This window comes from Phragmites australis, chromosome 23, assembly GCF_958298935.1.
Source record: "Phragmites australis chromosome 23, lpPhrAust1.1, whole genome shotgun sequence".
In the NCBI taxonomy this organism is placed as follows: Eukaryota; Viridiplantae; Streptophyta; class Magnoliopsida; order Poales; family Poaceae; genus Phragmites; species Phragmites australis.
In genome coordinates this window covers 15,500,295-15,510,603 of record NC_084943.1, presented here as the reverse complement: position 1 = coordinate 15,510,603, position 10,309 = coordinate 15,500,295, and the positions used below count along the sequence as shown (strand labels likewise).

Sequence of the window (10,309 nt, the reverse complement as noted above, 5' to 3'; positions counted from 1 at the left end):
TTTCATAACATATACATATTTCTGTATCTGAGTTTGTACTTGATATTATCGTATCCAATATTTATATTTTTATTACAATGCATAAATATTTAGCTATTACTGAATAATATTGATCCTTAGACATCTTCAAAATTCATTTGGATCTCGCACCTAACTCGTTCTTCATGTTCTAAAACGGATCACCCAACAATCTTTCCTCCATTTTTTGCAGAAAGTAACACACCCTAATATGCTGTTCCCAAAACAAAGATAATGTGAACAAAATCAACAAACTAAACCACTACGGATCTTTGTAAACCTCCCCATCCATCAATCCAATCGTTCATACTTGCAAGCCTCGGCTTTATCTACCGCCGGGCTTTGGCAACCCAGGTATAAAAGGGCACACGCAGCCTGATATTTTGTTACGTGCGTCCGTGTACCATCACCATATGCGAATAATGCAAACATTAGCACATGCGGGAGTATGCATATAAGCACACCACATCGGACAAGATCTGTCCGATGGCAGCAGATTCTTTCCTCATGTCTTAACCAAACTTGCAAGTTTAGAAAATGGAGGCAAGCTGATGTCAACGACAGAATGGGTTCAATGTATTACGCTACTGCATAGAATAACGTATCATCAGCCGTGGTGCAGAATAGTTGTTGGACTGACCTATGCATGATGCAGAATGGAGGAAAGCGAAGGCATCGAAAATAGGTTTCAGAGAAGTAACATGAAAACGGCGAAAAGAAAACGATAGAACTGAGGGGACAAAGATGCTAGGAATTGATGTCAGCAGGAGGGAGCAAAGTAGCACATGGTGGCACGCAATGATGTCCTCTAGCTGAAGAAAGTGGATTTATACATGCAGTTTTCAATTTGTGGATAACAAACTGAAATAAATATGGGAGAAAATAGTTCAGGCTTCAGCATATCATGCAAAGGTCGTCGGGCCTTTTCCAATTGCGTATGAGCCTTTCCTTGTTGAGGCACGAATTGACTTTCCAAGCTACTGTTGTTTCTCAGCTCCGGTAGCCGTGTTTGAAGTTGTGTTTGAAGTTGACGGCGACTCTGATTGAGCACAAGCCCTTCCTTATAACTGCCTCATTCTGGATGGAAAGATAGCAAAATGTTACTGGCGTGTTACTCATTTGGGGAGATAATGAGCAAGATACTCAGATATTAAAATAGCAACATTACAAGACTAGTGAAATTAAAAAAAATGCCAACAAAACGTATGCAACCAGGAAACAGTGCTGCTTATGACTTCTTATTACCTCAACTCTTGGATCATAAGACAAATTGTCCAGGTACATAGAGTATATTGTTAAGGAATCATATCTTTTGAACAGGAAGATATCTACATGAGATCCATCCATTGGGTGCAACATAAAACATGATATCAGCAGTTTTGAAATTTGGACTTGGCTACAAAAAGTTTGAATTATGATTCAGTGCACATACACTTTTGTTTTGCAAAATTAACAATGCCAGTTACTGACATGATTGGGATGCTTAAGAATGGCAGAATAATCTTATGTTCTTTCATTCTGTTCTATCATCTGTTCTTACGGAAAATGGAATGACTTGCATCATAGTGCATCAAGCTCTGTACAACTAAATCAAACAAAGGATCAAGTAGCTAAGATGTCTTCAAACATTTCGAGGCCAATCCTAGTTGCAATATTATGGATGATGGTAATCCCAGCATAGGCCTAGTGGAACAAGTCGATTACTTCATTCTCTGCTGCTTGACAATCGTTGCAGCAAATTACAGAGCAAAGTTGTGCTTAGTAACCCTACATAGCCAGGTGCTCAGTTGTAGGTCAGCACTCAGCTCAGGGCAAGGCTTCTCTACAAGATTAGCAATAAGTGCTAATTACAACAGTATCTCACCTCATTACTTGCCTCTCTATCTTCATATTCCATCAGATCAAAGCTGAAAAGCTTTAGCTATGCTGAATGCTCCACAAAATCACTAGCATTCATGTCATTATACTTTACTGGTGAGATCAGAAACCATTTTCACGTAGTCCATTGATCTTTGTAATATCACTACCAGGTACATCAGATATCTCATTAACCCTTGGATTGCAAAAATCTTTCTAACCAGAAGACAAAATTCTTGTTAAACCTGTACTTTCACTGGGTGATAAATACAGACTATGTAGAGTGTAAACTATGGCAAGAACAACGGTAGGAAAAAAAAAAGGTAATGGTGGGTTCTGATGCATCATCCAGGTATATACCTTGTTTACATTCGACCAAACTTCAAAAGTGAGCAATATATTTTACTATCATGGATATCTTCTGAACCAAAGAAAATCACCTTGGCACAACATTGTTAATCCCTTCAACTCACCTAGTGTTGTGTCTAATAGGTGGCTCAAGTTCTGGGAATGACAGTTGGAGTCATCAAAGCAGTGGTTCGATAAAAGGAAATGTTTCTACTTTCTAGTTATCTAGACATGTTTTAAAACTCTAAGATACACATCAAAACCTGGGCTCTTATTACGTGTTACTTTAAGAAGTTTACTAACGTAGACTAACCTTGTATAGATGGTAGATAATAGGGTTAGGATGTCATCATTGAATTTACGGACACTTGACTTAGGGGCTATTTGTTTTAGCTTGGGATTCTAAAAAGCAGCTTCTAAATTGTAGATTTTAAAAAGCTGGATTATAAAAAGCTGAAGGTCCAAAAGCTAAGGGTTGTTTGGCATCCTAGATTCTAGGATTGGTTGGATGTTTGTTTTGGCTGCGTAATGTCCGTAATACCCCTATTTGTCGGGATGTAATGTCCTCCATTTGTCTGTAGACAAGAACAGGAAAGGTAAAACGAGGCATCTCACACACAAATTTACAACAGGATACAATAACACTAGCAATAGTAGTTCAGATTACAAGTTCATGACACAACTAGCTAAATTTTACAACAAGCTATCACATGACACCACATTGCTGCTTACAACCCGTAGAGCATAGGTGCAGATCAGAGCGCCAAGATGGCGAGGGCGGCGGCTAGGAGCATTGGTGACCGCATCTGGGCTGGATCCTATGGCCTAGAATGGGATCATGAATGGAGAGGGTGGGGAGCGCTGGCGATGGGGTGGGGTGCACCTGCGGCGCAGCAGTTGAAAGGTTGAGGCTTCGAATCAGATCAGAGCCTTTGGGGATGGGGAGTTGGCTCTCCTCACCGGTGTTCGAGTGCTACAATGATTTGATTTCATCATGGAGGTTAGCATCCAATCAAAGGGTTCGTCCAACTTGGAATTCTCAGGACAGCTTGCTCATCTAGACGACAGCGATGGGATCATGGGAGGAGAGCCGATGATCGAGGTCAGTCAAATTGGATGGATTCTAGACGAAACTCACAAAAGTTGTGCGGGACTGCAGGTGCCACAGTGTGGCAGAGAGGGGACGACGGGGAGGAGAACGAATAGAATAGAAGGACGGGGGAGGAAAAAAAGAACGGTTCGGGAATAATAATAGCATTGGTGGGTAATTACCTTAGGCTTGTGTGGGCACTTCTATTTTTCCTACAATCACAATCTGTAAAAAGCTGGTGAGAGACAGCTTGTGGATTGTGGTAGAAAATGAGGTTAGATTTTGAAAAGTAGATTGTATAATCTACTCGTTTGTTTTAGCTTCAGCTTTTAAAAGCAGCTTTCCAGAATCCCAAACTAAAACAAATAGACCCTGAGAATATGGCTTCCATTCTCTACAAATACTGATGTCACTCAGAAGGGGGAGGTTTTCAGGGAGTTTTGTATGCCTACTATAGAAGTGCTCATTGTGTTTTGCCTCCTTGGATAATCATTTTTTATGCTTTCCACAATGAGAATGCTTACAAGGGTGAAGAAAATCAGATACAACAGGCGGAGAACTTTCAAAGATGCAGCCAGGGTTAAAAACCCTATCGGTTACCAAGGGAACTGGATTTCCAGTGCTTCCAGTGCCCCGAGCTAAGAGTGCACCTGGTCAATACGTATCTTTTGCTTTCTTTAACTCTTTTGAATTATCTTTCTTTGTTGTTATTGTTCTTAGAAGTTTGAATTCCTCCAAATTCAAAAACAAAAAATATAACTTCGATCGGAATTGAACTAGTAACCAGCCCCCAGGCCTCATCCTGGGACTGGAAATTTAGCCCTGGATGCACCTGCTATACACCTGCATGATCTCCACTACATTAAGATCAACGAACACATTCTACTTAGGTACATTGTTGTTTGCATGATCTCCTAGGGGCAGAATTGGCAAATTCAAGGATTTGACTGATGTGTCAATGATCATGAGCAAAGATTACAGCTAGCACAACAGGCTGCCAATTTCAGGTTTTTGCTCCACGAATAAAACGTTGACAAATCCTTAACAATAACCCTAAATGACACCTCTATAAGTTGTTTAGGGCCTGACATAACTTTTCAATCCGGACTCTGCCCCAAAAGCCAAAGTTGAAACAAACAGCCAGATTCTAGGACTTGATTCTCAGAAAAGCTACCTCTTCCATTGGAATGCACAACCTGGCCTGGAGGTGCTTATGTCGATTCTGAGAGATGATGTTCTGAGGTTGCCACAAAGGGTATTACAAACATTACACACTTTCTTCACATCAAAATCAATTCAAAAGCTAGGATACCAAATAGCTTTGTAGAATCAGCATTTCAAAACAGGCCTTTAGTTGCAAAGTCTAACAATCCATTATCCAATCTGGACACACTTAACCATTCTCATAATAGTCAATCTACATCAGGGCATTTCATGCTAATATACTTTTCTAGAAGTAGTTGTATTCGTAGGTATCTGACTGATTTATGTTAACCTCCAAGATTTTTGATCTGGATAGTTTGTCAACTTCCCTATAGCCATGCAAAAAGAAGAGCAATCTAACAATTAGCTCCTGGTGAAAAACCCAATTTTAATCACACAAAAAATACAGTGAGTCCCTCGCTGCCACTAGAGAAAATCCCCTGGGTAATTTGGTAATGCTAGATGCAGCATGCAGGAGATGATCTTGTGTCAAAATAGAAAAAAAATGGAACTTTCACTGGAATCAGACTCATAACCTGCTGCCAGACTGATCCCAGGAAATACATTGTAGAGGAAAAGTTTAACCCTGAACGCACATGCCCATCCACTTCCAAGATCTCCACTAGTCCAACACATTAAGATCAACAAACTTATTTTTCTTTAGCAAATTACTGTATGCAAATTGAGATGTGAAAAATGGAAATCTCTTCTAAAGGCAGAATTAGCATATGCAACGATTTCACAGATGTGCCAACTACCATCAGCAAAGCTTATCTATAGAACAAAAGGCTGCTGATTTCGAAAATGCGTTCCAGGAATAACATACGGAAAAATCCTCAAAAGTAAACTTCTTAAGCAACTCCTAAATGAGACCACTCGTCTCTAGTAATCCAATCTAGAAGCACTTAACAATTTCCTAGAAGGTATTGCATTTTTAGGTATCTGATTTATGCTAACCTACAAGTTTTTCCCATCTGGCGGCAGTTTATCAACTTCGCTAATATTGATGGCCATGAAAGAGGAACGACGATCCAACAACTAGCTCCTGGTACAAAATTCAATTTTAATCACACGAAACACATACTAAGATAAATATTTCAGACTTGCGGCCAACCACTCATCCCCTTCCAGAACCCTATTTCTCTTCAATCACATATGTGCACTCTAAAATCGAATCTACGAAGCTGCGCGTCCAAATGACTGATCACCTAGTCCATGGCAAACCAGCATCTCACCAAAGATTCAAGAAGCAACAATCTAACCAGCCATTTCGACCTAAGACAAGAGCTGCGCGTGGATCTCGGAGACGATGAAAAAGCCATCAACTCGCGCCATAACGCCACATGGATAGCAGCCGAAATAAAAGGAAGGGAAGAGGAGGAGGGGAGCGGACCTGCCAGAGCCGCTTGAGGCGCTTCTTGGCGTTGTTCTTGCGGGTGGTGGTGAGCTTGATGCGCTTCCACAGCAGCCCCGGGGAGTCGTTCCGCTTCACCACCTCCAGCGCCCGCGTCGCCCAGAACGCGCCCCCGAGCAGCCCGCCGCCCGCCATCGGTGGTGGATCGGTCGGCCTCTTCTCCTTCCTCTTGCTCCGCGCGTCGGTGTTGGCGGCGGCGCTCGGGGAGGGTTCAGGGGAAGGTTTTGGTTTGGGCCTTGGTGGGCCCACATACGACAGTTAGTATTATCGAGTCCGGGTGGCTGCCAGTGGGACCGTAGATCATGGGACCGATGTCAGTGATAGAGCGTCATGTTATACTTCTGTAACTATTAACAAGTTGGGTCAGTACACGAAAACAGAAAAGGAAATTCTTGTGGCGGCCGTGATGTTACAAACCGAATTTGTCACTTGTGACATGACCCGTTTGTTTCATAGTCAGGTTGTCATACTTTGTCATGTTTAAAATTAGACAGGTTAATTAGTTTAGATAGATGTTTAGTTAGTAGTCATAGTTATGATAAGTTTTTTTTTCCTCGTTGCTATAGCTCTATGTGTCAGAGATTCAGAAAAATATGGTAAAATTTTTTTAAGACAATTTAAGTGTAGCGATAAACTTTTTCACCATAAATGTAACAACTTAGATCAAAATATTTAGCAAGTTTAATATTCTTAGGCTAGAAACCAATCATACCCGTAATACATTTACATATACCTTCGTTCGACCCCAATTTTTCCATTTCCAAACCTAATCTGCCACTTTACCAAATCATTAAATTAGTTTTTTTTTCATAAATTGTAAATCGGTAAATCAGAACTTGATAAAAATTATTCAATAAAATATGCATCTGTCAAACAAAATCCTACAAGAAAAAAAATTCAGCATGTGCCTGTGGAATTTTTACTTTTTAGCCTTTCAAAAAACATAATTTACAAAAAGATCGCTTAGGAAACTTTGTTAAAAATTGTATCCTTTACACCGCGTCACAACATCAGGCGTTGATTGTCCATTGCACTGCGCCAAAGGTCATAGCGCCATAGGTCAATGGCATGGCATCACGCCTGCTATGAGACCATATAACGGGGTTTGTTTCTTTTCCACTGCCCTCTCCCTCTCACTTTTCCCACCCGACTCATTACTTAACTTCTCCTCCCTCTCCTACCCTCCCTCAAACTCGGAGGGATTGAAGCCTTTTTTGTGGAAAATGATTGGCAAGGTAATCCCCCTCCCCTCTCTTAATTTTTTCCAATACAAATTATATTTGTGGTGAGGTGGAGGGAGGCCTAGAATCAGGGTTTGTTACCATGTTTGATTGGTAGGTCATTTTTCTGAATTAACACTTTGAATTGGATAACCTATAATCGGATTAGCACTTTGATGTATGCAATATATATAGTAGACTCCACGTGTAACATGTTTGAAGTGATATACGTAGTTTTTAATTTAGTTTCACATACGCCTATCAATTATTCACTCAATGAACTTTAGTGAAGTGATATATGCAGATTTTTATATAGTTTGGTTTATGCCTATAAATTACATCTTAAAAGATTTGGGTAAAATTTGTAGCGTTGAGATATCATTGAGACCGAGAGTGCCTCAGCCGAGGGACAACAAAAATTATCCCACCATAAAAGATCGTGATGCCCTAGTGCCTCCCACTCTTCCTGTTCCTAACTGTGAATGTCGAGTGCTTGGTGAGGTTAAACAGTCAAGGCATCCCTTCACTGCTGCTTGTACTTACTACACATGTGCGGATTATCGTGTAAGTGCATATTAGCCTTTTGATAGTAATTATGATACTATATGGTTGTTGATTTCCTTTTCACAATTTGACAGGAGGACATAAGATGCTTCTTCCAGTGGATTGATGGTCCGGAGAAGTATGACCCAAGAATCTATCTATTCCTGTATTAGTATCATCACACTTCTCCTTACCATCAGTTTAAGTGTTCGATGCCCCCTCCACCTAACCCACCAAAAATGATAGAGGAGGAGGAGAAAGCTAGTGCTAGGCATGTAAGTAACCCCCTTGTGCCATTGCGGTGTTCGTGCCCAGCTATAGCGTCCGCCTGAGGAGTTGACCTATACTCCTTATACTCCTTTCTTTCGTTGCTTGAGATGGGACCATGTAAGTGGTGAAGCATGTGGATTGAAATGATGATATGATGCTCTTTGTATGCTAATTTCAACATGGGTGCAGAATGGATGGGTTGTTTGCAACTTCAAAGAGTTCATGTATGGTCCGAAGTCGTATTGCCTAGAGGAGGATGAACAGGAAGAATACAAGTCATATGACAAGAAGATGCTAGGCGATGAGAACCAACCGATAATGTGTCAGTGTGGGATCCCGACTCAGAAGGGTATAGTGCCATCTGAGCTCGAACATGGATACTTTTATGGTAACATGGTTGGTGATGACTGGGTGAGTAAGCGAATTATGGAAGCATTTGTGTGGGTTTTTAGAATTCTAACTTTTAGATACTATGTTGTAGGAGACATAGAGATGCAATTAGGAGACTTGAGTTCAGTTAGGACTATTAGTTTGAGGTGATAAAGAGAATGTTGTGTTAGCATTATGTCTAGCTCATACCAGCATTTCTTTCTTACAATGTGTTATCTCATAACGTAGCCTAAAACAAACATTCCTTTACATCACATTGGAAACAGCTACCATCGTAGAGCCACTCGCATTCTCTAGTACATACAAATCAACACCTTAACTCCTAAGCATCACTCCCTAATTCACCATGGCTCCAAACATACAGTCAACCACAATCTGTGAAGGCAAGATCCGAGGGGACCGGGGGGGGGGGGGATTGAGCTCACCTTGGCTTGGGGAGGAGGTCACGCTGCGGCCAAGTCCTTTGGGGGCGGCCAGGGGAGATGGCATGGCTGCACGAGCGGCGGTAGCACAGGCTCGGGGAGCAGCCGTGGAAGGCAACAGTGGCGTGGGCTGGACTATTGTGTTTGCCATGTGTCTGCAAAGGTGAGGGAGAGGGGTAGGAAAATAAGTGGCCTGCTTTTAAGACCCATAGCACAACACCAAAGGTTGTGGTGCCATACTACATAACTAAGACACCAAAGGACACGGCGCCATGCTCTGACACCTCATCCAAGCATGTCATCATACAACCTACATGGCATAGAATGACGACAAAGATCATGGCACCGTGTAATGGGAAAATGTCGCCAGAGGTTGTGGCACTGCGTGAAGGGTCTATTTTTGGACAAAGTTACCTATAGATTCTATTTGTGAAATAAGCTTTTTAAAAGAGCTAAAAAGTAAAAATTTCACGGATGTGGTGTTACTCTAGTACAACAAATCCATGTATATTGAACGGAAATAACAAAAATGTACACAAGATCTCATGAAAATCACACGTAACATAAGGAAAATTGTACCACACACACACACGGAAGAAGGTGAGCATTTTTTTTAAAAAAAATCCAAAGATGAGAATCTATACAAATTTATATAGTTTTCTATATACCAGCGATGATTTGTTCCTGCACCCTACCCTTCCATGCACACACATCATTCAAAATAAAGTGGCTTTTGGATCTATTGTGGATGTCCCAGATCTTCTCCCAAGGCCTAAGACTAATCCCCTACCGTGTGCAATTGAGAAAAAAATCAAGACAGAATTGCCATAAGAAAGCCAGAGCCCTACATAAGACACCACGAGGTTCCCATCGTCGCCTATCACCATGTCATGACCCAGAGAAGAGAGAACAAAGGATGGCCCAAATTTGATAGTACCTCTTCAGGCTGATGATGGGAGGTTGGAGGCGGTTGATAGTTTTTCGGACAGCCAATAGTAATTAGTTGCCATTGTTATTTCCTTTTCTGGGTTTATTTACTATAAATGGTCGATTACCATTAAACCGTATTAGTTTAAGCTTGATTATGCTTGTAATCGGAGTGGGAGTGTATAATCAGCTGAAGTGTGAGGGGAGAGAACATTCCAGAACGATGTATGTATGAACTTCATAAACAAGTAATAGTAGTTCATCTAGTTCTCTCCCAAACTTTCTTCTGAACCCTTCTATTCTTCCACCAAATTCGTTCGATTCCTTTGTGATTGTGACAAATTGATATTAGAGCTGAACGATCCTTGGCATGAATTAGAGGTAGAATCGGTCTTGGCAAGGGTTGCTCAGCGTTGTTCGAGTGTAAAATTCTGGGAGCTGAGGTTGGTTCGGAGTCGCGATGGTAACAGCGGGCGATTGGATTCAGACGAAGGTTATGCGGCTCATCTGTGCGTAAAAATCCCAGAGTCAATCTCCAATTCGAGTAGTGGTAGACTAATCATGTGGACTTGTTGGGGAGGAACTTGTTCCAAACTGATCCACCAAT

General features: G+C 41.3%; 1 protein-coding gene across 1 annotated transcript; it reads right to left on the bottom strand.

Annotated features, from left to right (window-relative positions):
* Positions 1-749: 749 nt before the first annotated feature.
* Positions 750-6,180, bottom strand: LOC133906680 (uncharacterized). Its single transcript, XM_062348647.1, has 2 exons — positions 5,910-6,180; positions 750-1,095 (listed from the first exon to the last, which is right to left on the bottom strand). Exons 1-2 carry the CDS (start codon positions 6,063-6,065, stop codon positions 1,009-1,011), a joined length of 243 nt encoding a protein of 80 aa, XP_062204631.1. The 5' UTR covers positions 6,066-6,180; the 3' UTR covers positions 750-1,008.
* Positions 6,181-10,309: the final 4,129 nt, after the last annotated feature.

Bases quoted from the DNA above. Each gene is read 5' to 3' on its own strand.
- LOC133906680 (XM_062348647.1), bottom strand. From the start codon at position 6,065: ATGGCGGGCGGCGGGCTGCTCGGGGGCGCGTTCTGGGCGACGCGGGCG. The intron at 1,096-5,909 runs GTCCGCTCCCCT...CTTTCCATCCAG, and splicing joins GCCTCAAGCGGCTCTGGCAG to AATGAGGCAGTTATAAGGAA.